We start from the raw sequence: 27,928 nt of genomic DNA, 5'->3' as shown, positions 1-27,928 counted from the left end.
TACAACAAAACCCATAAAACTGAACATTTGTTTATGTATTTTAGTATTTTAACAGTAGAGTCCCTTATTGGTTGTTTAATAGGTAGAAAGCCAAGGAGAGATTAATGAGAGGCCTGGAAGAAACTTTTTAAATTTAGTTTATGTACAGTTTTCCCTTTACTACAAAAGGCCACAAAACCAGGACACACTCAAAGTTTATAACTGCAAACATAGATAGTTTTTATACTTCCTTTGAATTCTACAGTATGCTGTTGAATTCCAGAGCAGCACATTGCAGGGGAAAAAACTTTATAATTCCCCCCTATGAAATGATACAAGTCTGTCAGTTTTAATGCTAAACAATAACTGAGTCTGCAAGCACAAAACATTCCTGAAGTTTTTTATACTTGGAGTAATGCTTTTTTCTACCCCTGAGAGATGGCTGAAGGTAGACCCCAACACATACCTGAGAACACACTGAACCTCTGCATTAGAGTATTTAACTTTGAAACCTACTGACCACCGTAAAGCATACAATTATCCAAAGACTATATTCTTTTACTTGCTAAAGAGATTAAATATAAATTATGATCACCTTTAAAGCCTTTTGTGCACTTGTACAACATATAAGTGAAAAAAGGAATTTACTGGACAGCAGAGGTCACATTTGCCAGTGCTACATTTACTGTTGATTTGTTTTTGTGACTGAATTTCCACACCCTCATTCTTGCTCCCACATTACTCCTGCATTGCAACAGCAAAAGTGTGCCTGCATCAGTGTGAACCTGTGTGCCAGTGTAAGAAGGGGCTGATGCAGAAACAAAAGAGAAAGGAAACAGACTGTGTGAGGTCTCACCACTTCTCAAAAAGGTTCATGCTGTAAGAACCTAGACCAAACTGGGAACCAGGTTTGTTCTCAAGCCATAGATGACAAACAAAGTATACAAGCAATCAAATACACCCAGTATATACATGTTATCACACTTGTGCCTTTTACCACAGTTGTTTAAGAAGGAAATTCAGGATACAGTTGTTTCTAAAGCTCTTTTTTCAAGAAATTAGTAACCCCTGAAAGTACAAATCCCCACATCTTCATGAAAGATCTCCCAGTTGATCAGTGCAATCTAATTCTTAAATTATGTACGGCGGGTACAAGCAGACATGGGTATTTGCACATCACCAAAATCACAGCAGAAGCTACTCTGGACAAGCCCTGCTACTTAATTTTTTTGATACTTTCATGAGGAAAATACTAATTGACTCAACTTTTTGATAGACAAAAAATTTATAACCACTAACTACGTTCTTCTCTATGCATTCCAGAAATATCAGATCTACATTTCTAAAAAATATTTCTCTGTTGTTGCTAGCATCGCCAGTAAAAGGAAATTATCTTTCAAGAGCACTGTACTATCTTTCTCTTCCCAAGTCAGACATTTAGCATAATTCTGCATATTCCTCAGCTAGACCACAGAGCTCAGTCTTACAGTTAGACATGTGTGAATAAGCTTGTGCTTCTGACACTGTATTAACAGACCATCTTATAAACATTCATAAACTACATGCAAGACCCAAATTTATTCAATTACTTTGCTCCTCAGGGGTTTGCTCTGCTTGAGGACCAGCACATCCAGCTGCAAAAGAGCCTCCAGCTTTGAACACCTGTGTGTAGGTACACTTCCCTGTCACAACATCCCCCTTAGCACACAAATTAGGGTCACCTTCCATGCTAGGAGACTGAAGATGTCCACAGAGAAATATTGCTATGGAATGATTAAGATAATAATGATAAAAGGCTTTCTAAAAATAACAAAAAGAATAATTTTCTTTAAGTTTTCCATAGGGCATTTGTTTTGGATTCTTTTTCTGTTGAACAACAGTTTCCTAAACATGTGCACTCCTGGCCACAGGGAGGATAATTTGAGGCTATGAGTGTAGGGGCTATAATTTCCACCATTTAAACAATTTCCTTGATTATACAGTACAAAACTAGGTGTTGTGGAAAGACCCTTCGTTGTACACGATTCAGATAATCACACACCCTACCTTGTTACTTTCAAAAGACACACTTTGCATCTATTATGCTCTATAGTAAGAACATTTATTCTTGGATGTAAAACACTGAAAATGTCACCCTTCCCTTCTGCCTTGCCAACCCAACAATCCTGTCCCATATTCTGAGTTGGAAGGGACCCACAAGGATCGAGTCCAGCTTTTAAGTGAATGGTCCATACAGGGATTGAACCCACAACCTTGGCATTGCTAGCACATGCTCTGAGATAATCCAGATTAAAAATTTTCTGAATTTGCTAATCTGAAACAATATGTTTTTCCTCTTGAGATGGCAAACCTCAACAATGAAAGTTTCCAGTATAATCTTATGCACTAAGCATTTAGAAGTTAAGTCATATTCAATGTGAGTGACACATGGATTCACAATAGCAATTAGATTGAATAGCAATTCAGAAGATAGTCCCATTTCGATATCATGGGAAACTAATTCAGCTTTAAAACAACCAAGAAAATTCCTTTTTTTTTTCTTTTTTTCTTATTTTATCCCGTGAAGGCACTGACAGAATAAAGGTGATATTGCTTCCAATTTAGAAATCAGACATTATAGTGAGTGTAAGTGCGTGCATAGGTCTGCACTTTGGAGAAGTGTTGTTTCATCCCCCCAGAAGTCTGGAGACTGGGGGGATGAAACAACATAGAGAGAAAGAAAATTACATATTAAAATAAAGGATTGTAAAACACTCAACCATAAAAAACCCAACAACTCTAAAAAAAGAAGAAATGTACCAGGTAAATAACAGTATTTACTTCTCTTAAGATACCACCAAAATACTCAATACCTTTTTCTCAGAATATTTTGTAGTCCTTTGTCACTATTTATGGTAAAAGAATCCCCAAACTGTTTACCCAGTTCACATAAAGGCACCTAATGAGAACAGTCTTAAACCTCAATGATTTTTTTACAAGTACTAATTTTCTAGGGAAGTGCATTTGAAATTAGCCTATTAACAAAATATTCTTCCTCCATGACATTGGTAATTCTGCTCAACAGAAAAATTCTGAGAAACTGAATGTAACAATTGCTTCTCACATGCATTGCATGCATACCATAAAATGGATTACTCCCAAAATGGTCTCCTGCACTTTAATCATCAAAGACTAAAAGATCTAGAAACAGCATAAAAGGGGTTAATGTGAAGGCGCAATACATTGATTTGTTTAATAATGTTGTCATATACCAACAAATTGTTGCATTCTGAGATAACCCTCATCCATCAGCTTTGAGTACATACTTAAAAGTTGTGCAACTCTAAGCTAGTATTCCACAGAACAGGAAGCCCAGCACTTCCCTATTATTGAAGCAAGTAATGTTTTAATCCATACTATTAAATAATGTAGTGATCAGCATTCAAATTTTTAAGTAGTGAGTCACCTGGCATTCTGAAGACGTTTTACTGAGGTGTGCGAAGAGTTTATCCACATCTACTTCAAGGTAAGTGTTAAACAACTACCAAATCCCCTTCAAGGTACCTCAGAGTCCTTTACTGGCCTAACGTGTGCGTGTAAATCTGCATACGTGTGCCCTTCGGTCCTGAAGGACCAGCCTGACCAGAAGTCCCTTTGTACAGCTGGATTCCTTGCACCATGATTTCACTCCATGCAGAAGGCCCATCTGTGCAGTCCATCTGATCCCTCTGTAGCCACATCTGTTGTGCCCAGAAAGATGCAGCCACTGGACACCAGTGTCATTACCTTCTTAACACAGGCCCACTTGCCTAACCTATGTGAAACATATCCTTCCAAGTTCCAAACCAGAAAATAACAATGTTTTATAAAAAGGGAAGACAGGAGGGAAAAAAGAGAGGGACAACAAGGAAACAGCAAGTCACAGAATAGAAACACCACCAGCTGTGATGAAAGAGAGGCAGGCAACCCTTCCTGGGGTTTTATAGAAGCACTGGGCTTTTACACCACTTGGTAGCAAGTTCAAGCATGCACAGCAAAAATAAGTATGGTTCATGGTTCACAACACACAGCTTGGGGTATTAGTTTTCATTTAAAAATTGAAAACATGGTTGAATTCAACACAATTTACAAAACATATACAAATCATAATAAAAGTGCTGAGTTCTCTCTGTGTACAAAAAAAAAGGTGTAAGTCACAATTCTAAGAAATGCCTTTTAAACAACCACTCATATACATACACCTTTCATTTGTTACATGTGGTCCTTGTACTGTAGACAAAGCTGATTGCACCTACTTCTGGGCTTCTGAGAAATGACAGTATTTCACAGAGCTTTCTCACCCATTTTTTTTCAAATGTTTGGCAACTGTACTTCCTTCTCCTCCCAACCTCTCAAAAATACAGAGTAGAAAAAGCAGCCATTACAAAAGTAATTTTTTAGCTGCTTTTAGCCCTGACATGGGACTAGTGCATCTTGTCATCAGTCTTCTAAACACAAATCCATCCATTCAGTTGCTATTCATGGTAACACAAAGCAGCTTCCATACTGTTCAATGAGAGGCTTCACAAATCATATGGCAACTTAAAATGACCAAACAAAGGATGATAAAGCTATAAGCATCCAGAAACGCTCAAAACAAAGAATCCTGTATTTAGCACAGATAAGACCAGGGTTTCTGGGCACTCTTGTAATGCTGGCAGAAATGGTTGCGATTCTTTGGTACTTTGGAGAAATACCTCTTCTCTCATGTGCTCCTAGACCTCTCCCCACTTCTGTGCACTCACCAAAAAGGCCTACAGATCCTGTCAGAGGCATCCAATTTCTGTAAATACACTAATAAGTACCTCTACATTGCTATGGTGCCAAAATATCAAAAAGACACACCTCAATTAAGTAATTCTTGATAATGGAACCACCAACATCAAGCCAGTGGACAGTAATTAGAGAAATGAAGTGTGCCTGATGTCGTGGCAACTGCTACAATGCATTTCCCAGAGATGATATTGGTGATCTACAGCAAGCTTTGCACACCAGCACAGAAAAAACAGATTTTGTCATCGTGAAGTTAGGCCCATGAATGCTGAATACGTGAGGTCTACAACATTATCCCATCTCATCGTTCAGTGCCACGTGTTCCATGCTGGCAGTGACACTTTTCCAAGCACTGTCTCAACCTGCCTAAACAATGGCCGTGGTAGACTACAGCAGGTGTCCAGCCTCAGGTGAACTTCATCAGCCCAGTCTGGAGTTCACTGGGTGTTAAGTCAGACATACTTGCAAAGGTTCGCCAGCTTAAGGCAAATGACCAAGCTTACAGCATTTGCCATCAGTTAAACTGTGGCACCTCACTATGTTGCAGGAAGGAGAGAGTTTTAAAACTTCTAATTTGATCCCAAGTCCCACGTTTCTATTAGTTTCTATACCTTAATTTACAACGCAGTCATAAAATGAAGATAGCACACTGATGGAGCAATTTATTATGAGAAAGTTATCAAAATGCTGAGCTTGTTTCTAGACATTTATGTCCCATTGCTCCAACAGCATGAGCCAACATCATTTAAAATTCTTTTAAATGACTTAGCACAGATGTGCACAACCTGAATCAATTTTCATGAACAGATCTGTGATACTGAGCACTCAGGTTTTAATGTAAGAAGGAATGCATGCTGATACAAGTTTATCACCTTGAGAAAACAAGTTATATTAATTTTAGCTTCTCTCTTATAAATAAAATCAAAATACCATAACTGAAGAAAAAAAAAATCAAATGGCCTCTCTTATGCATACAATATTCTGTCTAGAAGGAGAATGGATCAGAAATCCCTTTGTAGGTAAATTTTCAAGCACTGTTTTTCTTAAGTTATAAGGAAGTAAATCACCATGCTCAAGACCATATTGAAAGCAGCATATAGATTAGAAATTTATCATCACAATTCAAGAACCAATGAATACCCAGTAAAGATACCAACCAAGGTAGGTAAAAGGTAGTAACTGATTTCTTACATAGAATAATCGCGTTTCTTACTACCATGCAAGATTTGAAGACCAAAAGTCTAAGTGGATTCAAAAACAGAATTGAATTTGCAAAAGATAAATCCACTGGCAACGATTTAGCAAGGCCTTCTATATGCAGCCTCCAAGAACTTGCTAAGAAATTGACTGCAGAAGGGAAGGAATCTCTCTTGGAAGTAAAAACTGAATCCTAGGAGGTGTTTCTTGCATCCTTTCCTGAAAACATTTGTAGGCAATTGTAAGAAACAGGTTACCTGAGGGGATGAACCTGTTGTCTGACCCAGTACGATGTTCCTAAGGGCATGAAAATGATAAAATTCTTGGTTTTCTTCAGTTTATTCACTGGGACACATATGAGCTACTATCACAGCTCTGAAAGGCTGAGGGTGTGCCCTTAGTTAGAGGAGTGACAATGTCAATAATTTGAAATCTTTAGCATGTTCTGATCCAATCACATTTTCTCCAAAAGCTGACTGATGTAGTAACACGCTCACACAACAAATACTATGATCTCTTAAAAAGCTTAGGGGGGAAAAAAAGGCAGTAGGAAAGGAAATGAACAATAAAATCTGTTGCATTCAGCTTCTACTACAGTGTGAACATTTTCAGCCTTGCTGTAATGAAGCCCTTCAGGCTGCACCCAAATACAGCCATAGAAAGTAGGGATAGATTCGATTTGTAACACATGCAAGACTTCATAAACCAATTAAGTTCATCTTTGAAGCATCTTTTTTAGAATTCCATTAACTTTTGTCAGAAGATTCTAAATTTTCAAGTCAGAATGTCAAACCGATGTTTTTAGAATAACACATGCAATCCATACAAATCTCTACAGATTTACAACACCACCTGAAGCAATTAGTGTAACAGCACTACTTCAGATGGTCAATTTAAAAATACCAATAGACATAAAATCCTGAGTCTTTCAAAATTCATACAATGTTGAGAAAAAAAAGTAAATTTTCTTGGTATGTGCCATCAACCACTAAACCTATGCTTTCCTGCAAAACTTATTTTTGTCCTTCACTGAAGGGAAGGATACTTGCCAAGCACAAACCACAGATCAACAGATGATATGCTGTGTTCCCAAATCTGCTGTTGAAATGCTTCAGTAGCTTTGGTTCATACTGTTTTTCAAGAGCAGAGTAAAAAAATCTTGGCCAGCAATGAGAACAAGGCTTCCACTACATTTTTTGTATAGATTGAGAACCTGAATAAGCAAGGTAGGATTGCGCAATGAGAAGGTTGAAGAGGACAGACTTCTTTACTCCAGAAAAAAGGTGGTAAAAGAGCTATTTAACCACAGCACACAGCTACCTGTAGGGTAGCAACAAAGATCACAAATGCAAACTCTTCCTGGTGTTAGTAGACAATATTGCAATGGGCGTTGTCGCAATTGTGCCTTGGAAGGTTCAGGTTGAATGTGAGTAAAAACTCTTTCATTAGGAGTTAGTGCAGGGCTGAAGCATGTTACACCTTTTGGATGACCCTCTTTTGGACCCCCCTCTTTTGGATGACCTTCCAAGACACAGCTAGAAAAAGCCTTGGTTGGATGGATCTAGCCTTAGCAACAGGCCTGCTTCAAGAAGGAGGCTGGACTAGGTGACCCCAGAGCTCCCCTCCAGCCAGCACTTCCATGGTCACAAACACAAAATCATCAAAGCAAAGAAGCTAGACCATGCTAAATGTAAAGTGCTGTATTTAATTATAGACAATAAGCATCAAGAGAGGAAGTTTATGTCAAGTTACTTTAGTGCTATAAAAATAGAATTTCATATGGCACATATTGTATGAGATTCTGACTGAAACAACACACACGAAACTACATCAACTTTTCATGGAGAGAGAGTCAACACCACTGCTTTGTTGTTTACAGATTTTAAATCAAGGTGATGTATGGCTTCCAAACAGATAAATTATATTTAACATCTCAGTAATTGCAGCTTAACTTGCTTCAGTAATTGCAGCTGTAGAAAAAGAAAAAAAAAGGAGGAATTTAGGAGTACAAAACTTGAGAAACAATCACAGTGGAATGCTGAACTGATAGACTGCAAGGACACTTGGCAGAATGTCCAAGATAAGGCCAGTAGGAACCAGATTAGGAGGAACAAAGCAAGCCAACTCATCAATCTAACGTGCTAACTAAGTAAAAGGTAATTGTGGCAGGGGGAGATCAGGACCACCGACTCACAGCCACTGACTCAAGAAACTCATCTACTCAAAAGAAGATTTAGCATGTGGACTAATTAGCATAAGAACAAGAGAGTCATTTAACCAATAGAAATAGAATACTAATTCATGAGAGAACTATGTAACTTAGAGCCACTAAACACTAATGCCTTCACTTGCTAAAATGTATAAATAGTGAAAAGGTTTGATAATTGGTGTGCTGGCTTTGTGCATTTCTGTGCTGCACTGTGAATAAATCAAATACCTCGACTCGTGTGTGTGGATTGGTCTCTTGCACATCATATGAAAGAAACCATTGCAGGACAACAAGGGCTACATGGTCAAAAGCAAATATTGACAAATTTATTTATAAATATTAATTTTTCCCATCTGTAAACAACAACCACTTCTGTAAAATGAGGTTATGACTCATTTTGCCCTTTGCTGCCTATCCCTATTCTTTATGCAACAACCCTGACTTATCATTTGTTGCCTTGACAGGAAATTATTGCTTTCAACACAGGTAACAGCATGATCTTTGGGCAATCATAATAGGTCATTCCCTGGCTACAAACTACCTCTCCTTAAGCAATGATACATTTCTGGGCCTTGCTTTGGCTATAACCTAAATGAGAAAGTTTGTTTCATCACTTAATAATAATACTTATTATTATCAGTTGTCCTTCTACAGTTTCCTTGGCTAGTAAATGACACTGTTGACTATCAGAATGTATTCAGTTATTTTCCTTAGAGCAGCTTTCATTTTTAGAAGGCTTGTTTCTTCAGAGGACACAACATTCTTTGGGGTTTAGTCTACACTCTTGGCCGAGTGACTGCAAGCAGGTTTTTTTCTTGTCACTGACAGTACACTCGAATTTCAATGTTGGGGAATTTCCATATATAAGCTATGTTAGTCAACTTCCAGAAAAGCTTTAGTTAATATTTATATTTACCTCAAGCAAGCTACAGTCAAAGACTATGAAATATAGTGGAAATGTGTGCACTAACTTCAGTGAGATATGGAAAATGCCCGATCAGGTAATCCTCTCAATACTTACATGATACAACATCCCAGCACCAGTCAGAGATTATTACAGAAGAATTACATATTTTGTGCTCTTTAGATTTTAAATATTTTACTGTGGTGGTGCCTGAAGCAGTTATTAAAAGTGAAGTCTTTGAGTAGTGAAGTCTTTGAGTTTGCATTGGGACTACCAAAACAAAACAGACTGAATCCTAGGAGGAAGAGGGAAGAGATGCTCAGCTGGTAATCAACTCTACTATTGTGAGGCAAATGATTCAATAAATAAATAAATGAAATTAATAGTGGCACATCCTCCCCCAATGCTCCTGTCAGCCCTTTCTTTAAGGGCTTCTTGCATACACATGGACAGAGTAGCAGATCACAGGTAGACTATATGAATTTATTTAAGACAGGTGATCTACTCTATTGGGATTTTTTTTTCTTCTCTGAATAAAAGAGGATAAATGGTTATACTCGGTGTGGACAAACAGAACAATGCTCAGATCAGCACTGAAGGACACAGGCATGCAAAGAAGTTTCCAGCTGAACAATGCTGACATCTGTTCTGCAAGATGCAGATCTTTCCACTTCTAAAATATAAGATTTAGTTAAGCAACGAACTCTTAGAATCACCCTTTTCCTAATTATGCTTTATCTCTGCTCCAGGGTCACTGTGCCCCTTGGGAAGGACTAAGGTTGAGCTGTTCTTGTTATGATCCAGTGAATCCTAAAGGACATCACCACTGAAACAGTCTCAGACTTAAGAATTTTGTGAAGAATTTCAGACCATCTTACTCTTTACTTCTTAAGCTCAAACACGTATTTTTGCATTAAGATGAGAACAACTGCTGAGCATTCTTGTACTAGATTCTTCATTTATCAGTTAAAAATCCATGATGCCTGCAAATTAATGTTCACTGAATTTCACCAGACACACTATACAAATGTACCCCCATAACCTCTCAGCATGCTGAGCAGTGACATATTCAACCCTAATTTGCTATACTGGACACAGCTCATTGTTCTCAGCTTCAAAACAAGTCAGCACCAGTTTGATGTGGGAGTTGTGGGAGCAGAAAGAATTGATCCAACTCTGAACCAGATCTTGTTTTGGCAAAAAAAACCCCCAAAGCACTCAGTCAGTCAACGAACCAAGAACTGATGATTTCACTCATAACCTAAAATTGCCCACTAGAGTTGAAAAGGTTCCAGGAAACATGTGAAATACTATGGAGAAATGGAAATAGAGGAAGAGGGGAAAAAAAACCCTACAACAAAACACAACCCAGAGATGTTTTAATCAGCATAGCAAAACTCATATGCAAAATTTGTGTTGGAACAAACCACAGACAAGCATTTGTGATAAATAAAACAGAGCAATATTAAATTAAATCAAAGCCTTTCCTTGTATTATTGACCACATGTACTTTTACCACACATTAAAGTACAAATCACAATAGGTCTTCACTATCAACTCAAATAAATTTGATTATTGGCTTCTATATTTGGCAATTTCATTTTATTTTTGAGTAAAGAAATCCACATCCATAATGGGCTATACTTTCTCAGGGAACACTGCTCAGAATTCAAAGTGAAATAATGCAGATACTGAATATGTTAAAAATGTCTTGTGCACTTTAGATAACTTCAGAATATTGGGGCACTAAGCCCTAATGCAGCAGTAAGGACACATAATTAACCAATGCATTTCATAACTAAAATTTACTATATTCACTATAAACTTTCCTGCAAGTCTGCTTATTTTAGGCAGTAGTCATAGAATAAAAAGTTAGTGAAAACAGGAAAGCACACCACATTAAGGCTCTAAGTTAGCCTGGAGAGAGCCTGTAAGTCTATGGAAAAACAGGATTTTAGTGGGGTTTGTTGTTGTTGTTGTTCTGGTTTGTTTGGAACTTTTTGTTTCCACTTTATTAAAAACAAACTAAATAAAAATACTAACATTCTAATAAAAAAAAAAAATCAGTAAACATCCTATGGTCTCTATTACTTTCCAGAACAATAATGTATGTGACAGAAATATGCCACAAGGGAGGGAGAAACTGATCACATTATTTTACTTATTTAATTGCAGTAAAAAACCCTAAAGGTTTCCAACAAGCCTGGCTTCCTTTCCCACAGAAATGACCATATGATTCAGTTTCAACGAACCTAGGAAGCAACTTTTATTCTCCTCAATTTTTAAAGAATATACCGTAGTTCTCCTCCCTATCATTAAAAAAACCTATACGTATTAAAAAAAAAAATCATTCAATCAGCGTTTTCTCAGAAAAACATTTCATTAGAAGAATCTCAAATTGCTCTACTTAATATCTCCTCACAGGTTTTCCAGAACACACTAAATAAAAAGCTTTCTCGAATTCAGAGAAAATAATTCCATTACATGGAATCATGACATGTAGTGTGGTAAAAACAGGCGGTCAGACAAGTCACCTGGGCTATCTACAACTAACCCATGGATAATATTGATTCTGACCATCTCATCTGCTCACCTCTCCAAGTTTTCAATCCCCGCTTTACCATCAGCTCTGGCACCTGCCTAGTGCTTAAGCAAGCATTAAACTAAAGGCCCCCAACTCAATGCAGAAAAAAACCCCAAACACGTCAGCCCCCCAGTGAACCAAATAAAAAATCCATGCGTAAGTCTCTAACAGCTCTCAGGCTGCAGTTGTACAGCAACCTAAGCCAAACTAACTTCTGGTTGGCATAGCCTCTTACCTCCCTCCAGCTGCATGTTCCTACTCTTTCCCTTGTGCCAGCTTCAACATTAATCCAAACCTGTGCAAAACCATTCCAGTGAGCTGAATCAGCAGGCTCCCATCCACTGAAGAGAGCTACAAAAATATCCCACTGCTTGGCCAATGCACCAGAACAGGTTGGTGCAGGTTCTAGCAAGCACAAGGTCTCCAAGAGAGGCCTCAGCAGCCACCCAGTAGATCAGCCCAGGCTGCCACCAAGCCACAGCTTCACTCACCAGCAGGTTGGACAAGCAGCAGAGCTGACACACAAGAGAGAGCAGAAGTGCACATCCACAATGGAGATCACACCTCCAGAGCAGCAGCAAGCTGTTAGATTAGCTTAGCTGGCTTCATTCTACAACATGAGGCATACCACAACTGTGACTAGCTTCAAGGGAAAATACTACTTCTTCGTTCCAGAGCCTCCTGTGCTCTGGTTGTCCAATAAAACAGTGCTAATTACATGCCTGACTGTTTAGTAAGTCAGAAGCGTTTATGAACTTTCACCTTTCGAGTACCACTTTGCATATGTGCCTTGCACGTGCAGGACAAAGATGACCAACCCCCATATGCATTTTCATGTATAAGCTGAACATACCAGAAATTTTAAGTTGCTTGCATTCACAATTAGTTTAATAGACTGAACTGCTTAAATTGGCTGTCTGCTAAGGTGCAACTACATTGCTTAAACCCTATAAAAAATATCTAGCAGGCTTATTTAACACCTATTTATATTACCATCCTGGCAGTGTAACCGCACATTACATGCAAAAAAACCCCACTTCTTATTTTCAATAGGTTTGTAAATAAAAGTATGTAAATAAAGGCCAAGTAAGGGAAGAACAGCAAACTCATCCACCTTGGATGATATTCTTCACGGACGCCTTGAGAATACTCTGCTAGGAGTCCTTGTGCTGTTTTCCCAGTGTGTAGTCTTGCAAACAGATGGAAAGAAGGCGAGACAGCTAAAGCAGAATGCTATTCATTCACACATACTTTACACTAGTAAAGTAAACATAAAGTGCCGGCCCATTTCCAAGGGTGGTTGTCAGGACAAAACACTAATAAAAACTGAAAAAGGAATACGAGTCTTTCATTACTGATTATTGCATTGTGCCAAAGACAAACTCTGGGAACAAGCTTTGTTCCACAAGAAGGCGGCAAAGGTTATATACATATATAAACTGTAGAACCAACTCTGTGTTTTCTGCTAATAAAAACCTCTGAAAGAAACACCTTTAGAAAACAGGTACCATAACCAGCAGCACAAACTATAGTGGAAACCATACAGGAACCAACACTGGGGTTTTTTTGCACTCTACCCCAGACAAGGTGAAACCCTGCACACATTCCAAACCACAATGGTTTCAATAAGGTCCTGCTAATCCTCCACCTGCCCAGATAGGCAGTGACATAACTTGGGTCACTGGAAGCCACAGCACCTGCCTGTTCCAAGTTTTCCGCTGTGATCCCTCAAGTTGCTGTGTTTTTGTCATCTACAAAGGGACACTCAATTTCTTGTTGCTGAAATGGATGCAAAACCACCCAAATTGTAGAAGGTGCTATATTGCTACAGTTGAATCCTAATTATTAAAAATTGGAATATTTGGAATTCAATTTTAACTATGCAGTGTGTGGCTGAGACTTAACCTTGAAACAGACTTTAGGAAAATTATTCATTCTGGAGGGAAGTTTACACTGACAGAAAAATAAATGCTGTGTTCTCACCTCAGTGACTACAGAAGAGTGACATGTGTGTTGCCCCTCAATCAACAATAAAGTCTGAATTAAATACTTTCAATTGCTGCCAGGATCCACTGCAGTTCACTATTTCAAATAAAAGCTTGCTGCGACCTCCAGGTCTCTCTATAAATACATATCAATCTGCTCACTTCCAAGCTCCATGCCTTCTTGTATGCACCAATTCCTGCCTTCTGTCTGCCAGGGCTTGCTGTCCATACCTACATAGAAATGGCTCCATGTAAACAGCGTTGATATCTAGAGCTTCCTCCACCTTGGTACTTTGAAGAAAAATCGGCATTTAATTTCCTGATAGGGCAGCCTATGCAACTGGACATGTCTGTGGTGGCCAGCACATGCCCAGGTTAGCATCAGCATGGCGAGACACTGAACAGGTTGCCCATGGAAGCTGTGGATGCCCCATCCCTGCACCTGCTTAAGGAGGTGCTCAAGGCCAGGTTGGATGGTGCTCGGAGCAACCTGGTCTAGTTTGAAGGTGTCCCTACCCATGGCAGGGAGGTTGGAACTAGATCATCTTCAAGGCCCCCTTCCAACTCAAACCACCCTATGACTCCATGATCAGCTCGGAGCAGGAGCAGGAGCAGCTCTGGGGCTGCGCCTCGGGAGGACGGCCCGCGGGCACACGCTTGGGCTCGGATGCACCTGAACTGAACGGAGCTGACCTCGGGCGAGGCCACCGGGGCCGGCACACCTCGGGGCGCAGCGCCAACGCCGCCCAGCCCCCGACAGGAATCCAGACCCGGGCGCGGCCAGGGCCAGCCCCAAAGCAAGCGACGCCACGGCCCGCCGCGCCCCAGCCCCACCTGCCGCCGAGCTCAGCGCGACCCTCCGGTGCCTCCTGCCGAGCTCCCGCAGCTCCTCCTCGTCCTCCTCCAGCCTCCAGGCTTCGGCCATCGGCGGCGGAGGGGCGGCCGGCAGCATTTAGGAAGCGGGGGCTGCCATGACCGATGCCCTCTCCTCGGCGCGGCCGCCCGGCCCCGGGGCCCGCCCCGCACCTGCGCCCTCTCAGCCGCGCTGCTCCCGGACACCGCTCCGCGCCTCTGCCGGCCGGAGAGCGGGGCGAGCGGGAGCAGAGGCGGCCTTTCCTGCCCATTCGCGGCTCTCCGGCGTCAGCAGGAAACCCGGCGGCCGCCTGCACCGCCACAAAAGGGGGCGGAGGAGGCGGTGGCGGGGGGAGGTACCTGGCGGCCGCCCCGGCAGCAGCTCTGCGGCCGCGGGCACCTCGTGGGGACGGGCCGGGACGGCCACTGCCGCACCGAGCGGGGCGGGGTGAGCCCGGGCGGCTCCTGCTAAGGGAGGAAGGGGCTTGCGGCGAGCGGGTGCGAGGTCTGCCTCGCCTCACGACGAGGGCGAGGAGGTGCCAAGATGATGGCGCCAGACTCTTTATGGTGCTGCCCAGCGACAGGACGAGGAGCAATGGCCATAAACTAAAACACTAGAAGTTCCACCTCAACGTGAGGAATAACTTCATTATGTTGAAGGTGGCGAGGCACTGGAACAGGTTGCCCAGAGTGGTCGTGGAGTCTCCCTCTCTGGAGACATAAACCCACCTGGATGCATTCCTGTGTCACCCGCTGTAGGTGACCCTGCTTTGGCAGGGGGCTGTACTCTATGACCTCCAGAGATCCCTTCCAACCCTAACAATTTTGTGGTTCTGTGAGGTGAGAAGGGCAGTTCCTGCGGGCGGCCGGCAAGCCGGGATCCCCGGGAGCAGCGGGGATTGCGGGCGCGGCAGTGCTGCCCCGGTACCGGCCGAGGGCTGGGGGCAGGCGGGAGTCCGACGGACAGCGGCTGTGGCTCCCCGCCAGCAGGATGTGTGTCTTGGCCTGAGATTCTTGACGGTGGTTTGAACTACTTAAGGAGAGGTCATCTTGGGACCTACTTGAAACCGGTGAGGTACACACTTAGAGCGCTGAAGTGATATGAAAAACAGGGCCACATTTTAAGTCAGACACTTGTGTAGTTTTAGCTCTAATTTCTTTTTTTCTCCTGGGCCTCAGTTGCTTGTATCTAAAATGGAAATTATATTGCTTCTTCATGTGGTAATTGTAAAACCAAATCATAAATGTTTTCACATGTTACTCCACTTTAGGTACTACTAAAAAACTTGAAGTTAAATTCATCTCCAGAGCAAGTGAACGAGGGACAGTAAATCAATAAATTATGTGACCACAAATTAGAGCAGGAAGATACAACAAAACAGTGAGTAATCCTCATGTTGAGCAGTATCTGTGCTGACACACTAAGCACCATCTATGCTATACCATGAAAAAAGCAGATCATACAGGTTAAAAAGAAATATGTCATCACAAAACTGAAAAATATTTCATAATGTGTGAATACAAATTATTATCTGTGCATTTCTTAGTGATTCAGTTCTTTACAGTCATTGTTCCTTAACAGAGGCTTTTTTTCACTGGAGCTCTTAGTGTTCAAGTGGTATTACAGTTACACTTTGAAGGACATAAGGCTTTATGCTACAAAAGGATGTAAGGCCAGGCATAAAACTGGATATACAGCTGGACTGTATAACAGACAAATCAACCCTTCTACTATGTGTTTTCAAAAGCCTCATGCTCCTCTGCATGGATAGATTGCATGGTAGTCCAAGGAACTCGCCTTACAAATTTCAGTGCAGGATCAGCATGCCTTGTACATGATCTAGAGGGGATACAAAGTTCTTCAGTGGAGCACTGCTGTCACAGGTATGCTATATGGCTGTGCCACAAAGCCTTACCTGTATCAAAAACAACAGAAAACTAAGTTCCAATGCAGAAAGTATGAGGAAGAACAGCAAAAGGGAGGGAAGTTGCTTGTATGTGCGTGTGTGAGAGACAAGAGACTCTCCCATGTAAAACAAACAGTATGTGTTGTTTGTATGCTGGTTCTCCACTGTGAAGCCAAAATGCAGCACCTGTATTCAGCTCCTAACCTCCATTAACCACAAAGAATGACAAGGACCATCCATTTTCCACTTCCTGAATATCTCCTTCTTATACTATGTTTCACTAATGTTGGGGGGGGGGGGAAGCTTGGTATCATGTAAAATTACCAAGGAAAGAAAAGTCAGAAATATACCATAGAACATAGCACAAATTCAGAGAGCCTGAAAATTGGATTAAACCTTCTTTTGTTGCTGTTGATGAAATTAACACAGAGGCTCCTAAGCATATAAAACTGAAAAATACATTTGGACAGCTCTTAAAACCATGCTGAATGGAGTAGTTCCAGCTATGACTAAGAAAACATTCCCCAAAATATCAAATAATACAGTATAGAAGAATCATGAGTATTTAATGCTGATAATCATCAAGAGTTCCTTAGCGTTCACAGGGAAAGTCCAACTTAAAAATGAACGTGTAATAACTAAATTATATAGGAAGTAGTGAAGTCCCTGAAGCAACCATTTGGCCATATATTGAGCTCTGCCAGCAGGAAATGCACTTGGGACAGTGACTGAGTTTTAGGCCTGGAGGAGCCATTCGAGAAATGCCTGTAACTGTTTGAAGATGGATTCACAAGAAAGGAAGAAATCAAATGAAGATATAATTCATATGTGGACACAAATTTCAGGTAGCAATATCCAACATATTACAGTAAAGAGTACTGGAAACAAATTCCAGACAGTACTACCTGAAACAAAAAAATGTCACAGCATTCAATAAAATACTTGAATCATAGTTCTGAAATTTTTATTGCAAAAAAAGAAAAAGAATAATGCTCAATCCCTCCAAAAGGAGGTTGCTTACCAGTAGACAGAATTCTTCAAGGTATGTTATGTGTAGGTATGCTCACACTGCCAGTGTACCAGTCATCGAACCATAATGTGGTTTGTGTTGGAATGGACCTTAGAAATCATCCAGTAACAACCCGTCTGCCGTGGGCAGGGACACCTTCCCCCAGACTAAGCTACTCAGAGCTCCATCCAGGCTCCATCCTGGCCTTTAATGCTTCCAAAGATGGGGCATTCACAGCCTCTCTGGACAACCTGTTTCAGTGTCTCACCACCCTCACATTAAAGAATTTCCTCCTAATATCTCTCTTTCAGCCTAAAGCTGTTCCCCCTTGTCCTGTCACTATCTGCCCATGTAAAAAGTCCCTCTCCTTCCTTTTTGTAAGCCTCCATAAAGTACTAGAAGGCTGTAGTGAGGTCTCCCCAGAGCCTTCTCTTCATCATGCTGAACAACCCCAACTCTCTCCACCTGTCTTCATAGGAGAGGTGTTTCAGCCTTTGGGTCATCTTTGTGGCTCTGCTCTGGACCTGCTCTAACAGGTCTGCATCTTTCTCTGATGCCGAGGACCCCAGAGCTGGATGCAGCACTCCAGGTGGGATCTCACTAAAGTGGAGTAGAGAGGGAGAAGCACCTCCCTTGACCTGCTGGCCACACTGGTTTTGGTGCAGCCCAGAATAGAGTTGGCTTTCTGGGCTGCAAGCACACGCTGATGAGACATGTCAAATTTCTCATCTACCAACACCCTGAAGTCCTTCTCCCAAAGGGTAGTCTTGATCCATTCTCTGCCCATCCCGTACTTTTGCTTGGGATTGCAAGACCTTGTTCTTGGCCTTGTTGAACTTCATGAGGTTTGCACAGGCCCATGTCTCAAGCCTGTCCAGGTCCCTTTGGATGGCATCCCTTCCCTCCAGCCTGTTGACTGTACCACACAGCCTAGTTTCATCAGCAAACTGCTCAGGGTGCACTCAGTGCCACTGTCCATCTTGTCAATGTTAAATAGCACCAGTCCCAATATAGACCCCTGAGGAACACCACAAGTATTCAAGCTTAGAGTTGTTTTTAAGATTTTAAATGCTTCCATTTCTTTCAAGTAATCCTTTCCTAGTGAGTGTTTGCCAGACGCATTCATCCATGCTCTGTCTGTCAGCTGTGCCTCACTTCTAGTTTATGTTGGTATTCTCAAGTGATAAACAGCTTTAGGGGTTTTTGCCAAATGCAACAACACATCAGTGGGTTGATACCTGATAAAGGTGTGTAAATAATGGAGGTACCTAGGAAGGAGGGAGGCTTTAACAATTCTGTGGGAGATAGATGGGGCTCTGACAGAGTGCTCCTGAGCAGCAATGGCAGATCTACCTTAGCAGTCTTGGAACAGATCCTGACACAGCCCCTTATCTGGGTAAGCAGTTTCTAGGGGGAGGAGAGAGCTGTGCTTTAGTAAAGCAACAAAACCAGCTGCTGAAATAATCAAAAGAGCTACAGTTGCTGGCTAGTCTAATAATAGCCTAGGCCAGACAGAGTAATTCACAATAATTTGGCTCAGATCAGAACACACAAACACACACATACACACAAAAAGACTTCTGCTGCTGGGTTGCTGGGCCCAGGGGAAGAAGGAAACAAAGAAGAGGGGAGGATGAATTGGACCAAATAATTTGAAGTGCAGAAGAAATTAAAGCCATGCGGGAAATTCTCTCCAGCAAGTCAAGGACCCAAGATCCTCTTCTACTTTTCAGCAAATAAACAGGTGGAAATTATCAAAAAGAAATAAAAGGGGAAGAAAAAGTACATATAGATGCAAGTTGCAAAAGTTTTTTTTTAAAAAAGAATGACCAAAAAAAAAAGGAAAGCACTTGCTGTAGTCTCAGGTAGTTGATGGGAAACATCAGCATGTAGCATTTGTTGCTCTAAAGCACTTCATGAACTACACCAAATTTGTGTCTTACAAGCAGGGTGAAGGAAAAAGAATTGCATTCTTGTACTTCACTGAGAATTTCCACTTCGTACATGTGCGTAGGAATAAAAGGCTTTTGTATATTTTCATAGCTACCATTCTCCAAGAAAACAAACTTCATTTTCTCAAAAAGTCTGTAATTAAGTTATCAAAATCTGGAAATTTCTCACTGAAATTCTACTTAATCATATGCATCTTTGCTGTAATGTAGATACTTGTAATTTCATGATAGTAGAGTAAAAGAAGGAAACAACTGAGTAAATGGGTCTTTGTACTCTCTGCTCAATGCTTACAATTAGTTGCCTTGGCAGTTATTATTTTATAAGTATTTTGTTCTGATTTGCATCCTTGGAATTGCCACTTTGTTTGGCCTTGCAAAAAGACACTGTTTTTCAACAAAAAAATATCAGCTCTGTAGAAGTGTTTAATTGAAGTCCCCCAAGTAGCCTCAAATGTCTATTCAGGTTCTGCAAAGCAGCTGAAGCCTGCAATGAATGTATCAGTGTTTGGCTGAGATACAGGAGCCTCAGACCACAAAAGAATAGAGACAAAAGATTTTGTTTAAACGCGAAGGACGAAAAAGAGTATTTTCAAAGGGGAAAATGTAGCCTTTGGACATGACAACATTATTTTTGTTCTGAATAAAAATAACAAGGGTCTCGTTCAATAGACAAATGACATTAGTGATATAGCCAGTACAGGAAGCTGACTTTGGTGAGGACCAAGATCTGATAATTTGATCTCCATTTGTGTTCAGCTGTTCCAATGGGTTTTAGTGTAGCTGGAGAATGACATATCAGGAGCCTGCAGGTTTCCTGAAATGTCTCCAGCTAAGTGTGGGTTCTCCTTGCATTGTTACAACTACTTGTGGCTTCCAGCATATGAGCATGATGGCAGTCTAAAGGTAGGTAGTTTTGTGAGGAACGAAGATAATTGAAATAGAAGACTATTGGTTTCCTTGAATAGGGACTTTTCTTACTGAAACATTGTAAAATCACCTTTCCGCAAATCTAGGGATTTTGGGACTGCTCTCAAAAAATGAGAAGGATCTCTGCATGAAAGTAGCAAATCCAATAATTTCAAAAGACTGAAAATTGGCAGCCACAGGGGGAAAACCTATTCAGAGTGAGATTCTTATAGTTTTTAAAATTATTTTTACAAATAATTTCAGTTACTTTTGCTGTTTTACAACTTCTGTGGACTAAAAGCAACCTTTCCTGTCCTCTTAATAAACATCTTCTTACAGTATTTATTCTCCTTTTTAGCCTTATCATTTGTAAGGTAATAAATATATTTGTTTCTAGTGCCTTCATGATGAGAGACAATAAGAAAGTAGAAGAAAGTGAGAAAATACACAAGGAAAAAGAGCTGGTTCAGAGGAAAACACTTCTTAGAATGAGAGGCTGCCAAAGCCAAACTGATTCATAGTTTAAGTCCTGAAGTTCGTGTTTGCTCTATAACCACAGAGTTATCAGTGGATAGTGTTGATGTTGTGCTAACGTGAGCTGGCAATGGCATGATGTAAGAAGTATTATCACACTGGACACATGTGACACCTAAGAATATACAATGCTAACCCCAGGAGGAGAGTCCAGCTTTTCTGCTGCAGTTTGCACTTCAGTGCAAAGAGCTGACAAGGGAAAAACTTAAAGAAGACAGCAAACAGAGTGCTAAAGAATTTTCGAAAGGTCAACTGGGATCATAAATTTGTCGATTGCAGTAAATTTATTAGTTTCTCACAGTACTAAAATGGGCTAAAGGAATCAGTAGCTCTGATTTTTTTCTGTTCTTCTGTCCTTAAGTGCATGTAAACTGCCTTTCACTGGATATATATATGACATTCAGGTAGAGAATCTTCACAGTTCAATACAAAAATTTGCAGTCTCCTGGTTTTAGTGTTTTTTCTTTATTTGGAGGTGTGTGTTTAGTTGGTTGGTTTGGGTTTGTTTTTTTTCCCCCACCTGTGAGCGCTCAGGCATTCTGTCATGTGTTTCTTGTTTGGAACACTGACAGAGTGCACACTTAGCAGAAGTGTTCACAAAGTGACATTAATATCCAGCAACCGAATCATTTTGCAATTATATATTTGCACGATAATTACTAATTCAGTGCCGCAAAATTTCATATTAATGAGGTTGTAACGGTCTAGTTGCATTAATGTGTGTTTGCTAATGGAAAAACACTTTTCTAAATGTGAAAGTTTTAAAAATTTCAAAATAGACTATGACAAATAGAATATTATGAGTTTCCAACTTTAAAAATAAATTACTTTGATCTGTTCCAGACATTATGTTTCAGTCATACATTCATCTACACACAACTTCTTAAAACAATTTTGCTTTTATTAAAAGTTGAGTGAAAAAACAATTTGATAGCTTTGAGTACTTGGCTTGGACCCTTGAAAAATTTTGGATGACACCTGCTTATTTTAAGCCAGACAGCCAAACATGATGCAAGACAGCGTTACTCAGACATTTATTTTTCAATTTATCTGATAGGAAGGAAGGACGGACCTGCATTCCTGTTAGCAATTAATGGGAAAAGAAAAATAATCCTACATGATAGTATCACTCTTGTCTTTTTCAATTTTATACCACAACCCTTACTCTAATCACCAATTGTCCGTGCAGGAATAGATGACATCAGGACCTCCATACTGGCTTTAAAGAGGCTTAAGACTTGACATCAGCTAGGGGGTTTATGTATTTCACACTCATGCTTGCAAGAATATATTTTGGTAGGTTTTTTGGAGTTGTGCACTCCAGTTAAACCTGCTGATTTAAAGAACTGACAACTCCCAAGGAGATATCTGTACTATTTAGATAGATGGAAAATTGAGTTTCAGAACTATTCCTTTTTCTGACTCCCAGAAATAGCTTCACATTATTCATACATTGCTACTGCATAGGAATCTGGTGGTTTTGGTGTCAATGACCTCTTGCTAAATTATTCGATGTTGAGTTTTGTTAGCAGCATAGCAACACTGGAGGCCTTATCCTATATTTTTTTACCTCATTACTTTGCATACACATATACACTTTCACTGGGTTCAGCATTTTTTCACTGAGTATGATCATAGGATTGTATCATTCAAAAGAAAAAAATTCATATGATAAAAAAAATACAAAGTTAAAATTTATAATGTGATGATGCAACAGCAATCAAACTTCCTCTATCTCAGTTGTGGAAGTGGATGGTGCCAGACTCTTTTTGGTGGTGCCCAGTGACAGGACGAGGAGTAATGGTGATAAACTAAAACACAAGAAGTTCCACCTCAACACAAGGAAGAACTTTACATTGAGGGTGGCAGGGCACTGGAATGGGCTGCCGAGGGAGATCACGGAATCTCCCTCTCTGGAATCATTCAAAACCTACCTGGCCATGTTCCCGTGTCACCTGCTCTAGGTGACCCTGCCTTGGCAGGGGGAGTTGGACTATATGGTTTTCAGAGATACCTTCCAACCATTCTGTGATACAGAGAAATGAAACTCAAACATCTGCCAAATGTCTGCAGCTCCCAGCGAGGTCTGGACTGATGAAGCAGCATTTTTACAAGATGTTGGCAAAATCCCGACATGGATGGAAAATTTCTCACAGCAAACTCACACCTTGAATCAGAGCTTTGCACTGGCTGGTCTCTGAGTGAGATCTGTACACAAAGCTTCTCAGCTGAAAACCGAAGCAACTCAGATTTTCCCTAAGGCATCATTTTCAAGCATTTTTAGACTTCCCTCACATCTTCTTTTCTGTAGTATTTTATGTCACTCCTACTCTTCCCCAGTGCCAATATATTGCAACTCTTCAAGCCTGCCCCATACCTCTGCCTTCCTCAGACTACAGCAACTCACACTGTTTATTCTTCACAATATTTATTCCTTTGCCCAGAAAGAAACTGCACTGTTTCCTCACAGAGAAACAACTCATTCAGTCCAAATCTTACAGCTGCTTGTTGCAATTTCATTAGCTCAAAGGAAATGCCACATTCTTCAAGGGGCTGCTGAACAAAAAGCTTTAGGAGTGTGGAAAGCATGAAAAGCAGAGAAAATCCTGGGTAGAATTTCCTGGGGTTTTACACCATGGGAGGAGGTATGGGCTGATCCTCCTCTCTCCAAAAAAAGGCCTCGGTCCAATTTACACGAGTTTTTCTTGTTTCCAAGGATAGGAAGTGGTATCCAGGAATTAGTAGGGGAAAAAGAATTCCAGAAATACTCATCTGTGCTTTCTACACTCCTTCTGGTTGTTCCCATTGACTAACTAAATTGTCTTTATGGACAAAATTCCCTAAATGCATATCTCAGGATAATTTTATCAATTCAGGAACTCCTTCACAGAAAAAAAATCTTTTATATCTACTGTGAACTCCCCTCCTCCCGATGCTGTCTAAATGCAAGAAGTTGTTTAAAGGATCTCTACAGTGTTCAATTCCCGATCAGTAAGAGTTCAATGGTCTGGAAAATAAGGAAGAGAGTGTCAGAAGCAGTTTCTGGGATGCTTTTACAAAAGCTTTGTGTTCAGGATTGTGCTGGAGCCAGGAACAACCTGTCAGTCCTGAAGCAGCTCTCTCAGAGACAACTATATTCCACAAAACCTTCAGGGTTCTAACATAGCTTTATATTCTGAAAATTTATGATGTGATCATGCCCCAAATTTCTATCTGGACAAACAATTTCAGACTTCCTTCAAGATGAGAGAAAACAAGTGAGATGTTCTGATTTAATTGAAAATATAATTAAAACACAGTTTTTGATCTAGAATTCAGCTATGAAATCTACATAGACCACCCTCTGTTTTTCTCAGATTGGAGAGATGCATATAAAGGAGGTAGGCTTGGGTTACTCTCTGCATTTCATCTGTGCAGCCATATATGGAATTTTCTACTGTTGATAGCTCTGGCATACAGAATTACCATTGGCAAAGCAATGACTGAAGACTGAGAAAGGAATGCAAAAACGTACAAAAGGATAAGGTAAAATATGCTAATAAAACCTTGGTCTGATCTCACACAATTACAGTAAATACAATCTTCCAAGGGGATTAATATGGGTTTATCACCCAGTCCCAGGGCAAAACATTAGAAATGTTCAAAGCAAAAGGAAAACATATATTGAGAACTTCTGGAGTAAACTGTCTGTTGTTTTACTCTGGTGCTTACACTGGCTGAATGTTGATATACTGCTGCAGCACTAGGGCTCATCCATCTTTGGATTAGCTCTAAAGAAAATGCCTTAGTTTGACAGTTGTTGTAAGCGAGCCTTGAGCTTTTTCTTTTTTGTTTGTGGATGGTTAGGTGTGCAGGTCACGTTCCAGCCTCATTAGTGTGTGGTGGCAACTGAAGTCTGGTTATTAATTCTTCAGCTTGCAAGTTGTCAGTAACTGAAGCCCAATAATATTCACATAATTTTGGTGAAACCAGAGATTTCTGAGTCTATCAGGACTTTTATTTTTGTTTCTTGATGAAAAATATCTTACTGGAAAAAAAAGTGACTGCTTAATATGCTAGCATTATACCTGGTCTGTTAACAACTGGAAAAGTTACATGCTTGAATGTTTCCATTCTGATTTTTTTTTTTAATTTGTTCAAGGCTTCTGAAAATGTACAGGCCTGATTACGCTTCCTGACAGGCCTGATTACACTTCCTATTCTCCCTGGGAAGTGATTTTTTTGCCTGACTGCAAAGGTTCTCTCTAACTTATAATACCAAAATATCTTGTATTTGCAAGATGTAATCTCCATCTTATTCACTCTGAAATACTTTGACTTTCTTAGTCTTCTACTGGCAGAAGTATTGTATTCATTCTGCATCATTACCAGGTCAAAACTTTCAGGGGACAACTATGAATTTTCATAATTTCCTAATGTATGACAAAAAATATATTTAAATAGGGCTCAAAAGATGGAAAATCATCACTGTTAAGGTATTTCTAATGTGCTCATGATCACAGTGCCCTGGCATGTTAATGAAATTAACTGAAGCCTAAGTCAATTAATACTTTTTTTCCTTCTGATCCTTCTAATTACAATAGCATGAATTTTATTTTTGTCATACATTTGCATCTGTTTGTGTATACATGATCATTCCTGTTTCTGTCAGTAACAGAGACATAATTCATAGAAATAAGCTAAGATTGACTTTTGGCCCTAGTAATGCAATCAAAGCCCAGAACTAAACAAAGTAAAACATTATGTTGCATGACAGGACAGCATCTGTTGTCTCCTGTAATTACTACTAAAATGTAAAGGGAATTTTGTATGCCATTTTTCCAGTCTCATTATGAATACTATTCATAATTTATTTTTTTTTAATCCTAAAATTTGACCTCCCCTTTTCAAAAGTCCTGTAAAATTAGCATTGTGGCTTACCTTTCAATTTAAAATTAAATTCTTGGAAAATCTAGTGAAATGAATCTCCAGCTATTCATGATTACACGTGTTGTTTTTCTTGCTGTGACTGTACTCTGAACTGTTGAGCTGAAGGAATATTGAAATGTCAGCATGCTTCTTGCCTATAAATAAAGAACAGACCCATAGAGTGAGTGGTGTCAAGAGGGGAATGACAAATCACGTTCACATATAACCCTATATTTCTTGTGTATAGCCCCCCTACAGCCCTATCCAATATTGACATATAATTTCTGCACTGCAATCCAAATCACATTCAAAGGATGGACAATTTTTATTACCATTCATCCTTGTCAGGATCACTTGAACAGCATGTGTAACTGAACTCTCCAAGAGGCAATCCTTTTCTGTGCAAAGTGATATCTGAATACAAATAGAAGCCAAGAAGAAATAAAAAAACCAGAAGCTCACAGCACTCCTCAGAAAGAAAACCAAACAGATTCTACTGAACCAAGTAAAACCCTTTAAAATTATGTATATTGGACTCAATTTTTGATTTGTCTAATGTCTTTTTTCCAAGAGTCCAGTGAAACTAATCCTTTTATAGTAAAAATATATTAAAATTATATTAAAAGGCCTCCCAATTCTCATACTTCCGCTGTCTTCACTTAGCCTGGCTAATACATACATGCTACTTGAAAGCTTATTTCAAGCAGGAAATTCTGAGGCTAGAGAAGTATCACTTTTATTAAAGGTAAGTGAGGAATCAGGAGAAATGCTAGAATCAGAAACCATCTAGAGGGACTATCTAGTAAGACTTTTAATTGGTAAAGCACTGTGACACAATCACTAATGGGAAAAGGCAGCTTTAAGGAATAGTGAGGTGGAAGCAAAAGAGACAAGAAGCAAGGGGTGGCAGTAGCAAAGGGAGGGTCAGGACAAACTGCTGTACATTCTAATTTATTTCTGGCTTCTAAATGCCCCAAGCATCCACTGATCATTCACAGGTTAATGCAGGGAATAAAAATAATGAAAAAACATGCTGAGATGTTACTTCGCAGAAATTCTGGCCTTACATTTGGTATCTTATGTTCTTTGTGCTACCAACTACATATTTGATTAATTCCTCACCTTTCTCCTAGTTACATTACTCTTTTGTTGGCTACAATAAAAACTCGTGTTTATAGATTTGTTCTTTGTATAATAAATATTCTCGCACATTTGTGGTGAGCCCATATGGTCCACAATAATCCAGACTCCGATCATAAGAAGTTTTGTGTAGGTTTCACCACAGCCTCCAGCGTCATGTCTTCGGCATTTCTTTTGTTATTTTTGGGAGCAAGTTCAGTGATGAACTGGAGCAGTGACAACAGAGATGTATCAGCACAGTGCTTCCAGGCAAGTGAGCCTCATAGAAATTACTTCGGACATCTCAATAAAAGTGAAGCAGTTCTTGTGCACTTTAAATGTCTTCAGATGTGCTCTACTCACTTTAGGCCCGCTATGATAGTTGGAGTGTTCTGCAATTCGTGGAGTCCTTGTTGGTGGCAGCATAAGGAGTATAAAGGCTGTTTATCCAAAGGGCTCTTGCAGAACATGGCAAATAAGAGCTGTCAGAGCCAGAACTTCAGCACCAGTTGGAAGCTGTTCAGACTGCTGATCAACCCAGAATCAGAGGAGTACAGAGATGGTTTAGCTAGTCTTATTTATCCTCCCCTAAGGCTGTGAATTCAGGTCTCCTTCTTCCAGATATGTAATATTCAAATTTTTCTGTAGCCCTGCTGCACTGTTTACTTAATTTGGCAGGATCCTTTCTACATCAAAATTGAGTCTCCTCACTTAAAAAAACAGTAGAAATATGAGTGCTTTCCTTGTGTTGTAAGCAGGCACAGGAGCCTGGCACAGGTATTTCTGTACACCTCTTTTAATACGTGTCAGCAGATGAGGATGCGTATTCCAAAGAATCATAATCAGTCTTTCTGCCAGCTTCAGCTGGATTTGGATCAGGGATGTAAGTCCTCACATTATCCACAAAACACGTACAGTGTTGAAGCAATTCGATGGAAGAACTATGAATTTTCCAGACTTGCAGATTGATTTGATGAGATCACATTTATGGGGCAATAATGCCATTCCATTTCAGTCCTTTGCCTCTTTTCTAGCAAACAACAGTATTGCCAATTTCTGCCAGCTGTGAGAAATTCTGAGATATGAATATTT

At 40.1% G+C, this 27,928-nt stretch overlaps 1 protein-coding gene across 2 annotated transcripts in view; it reads right to left on the bottom strand.

The window, feature by feature from the left end:
* Positions 1–14,663, bottom strand: part of SH3D19 (SH3 domain containing 19) — an 86,959-nt gene extending 72,296 nt beyond the window's left edge. For both annotated transcript variants that reach the window (XM_029961762.1, XM_029961766.1), the window contains exon 1: positions 14,484–14,663. In XM_029961762.1, coding sequence (XP_029817622.1) covers positions 14,484–14,601 — 118 coding nt within the window. In that variant the 5' untranslated portion in view covers positions 14,602–14,663. The remainder of the gene's footprint in view (positions 1–14,483) is intronic.
* Positions 14,664–27,928: the final 13,265 nt, after the last annotated feature.

The sequence above is a fragment of the Manacus vitellinus genome, unplaced genomic scaffold, assembly GCF_001715985.3.
Source record: "Manacus vitellinus isolate BGI_N305 unplaced genomic scaffold, ASM171598v3 scaffold_0_pilon, whole genome shotgun sequence".
Lineage (NCBI taxonomy): Eukaryota > Metazoa > Chordata > Aves > Passeriformes > Pipridae > Manacus > Manacus vitellinus.
The sequence above is the reverse complement of the archived record's forward strand: the minus strand, read 5'-3'. Positions and strand labels throughout refer to the sequence as shown.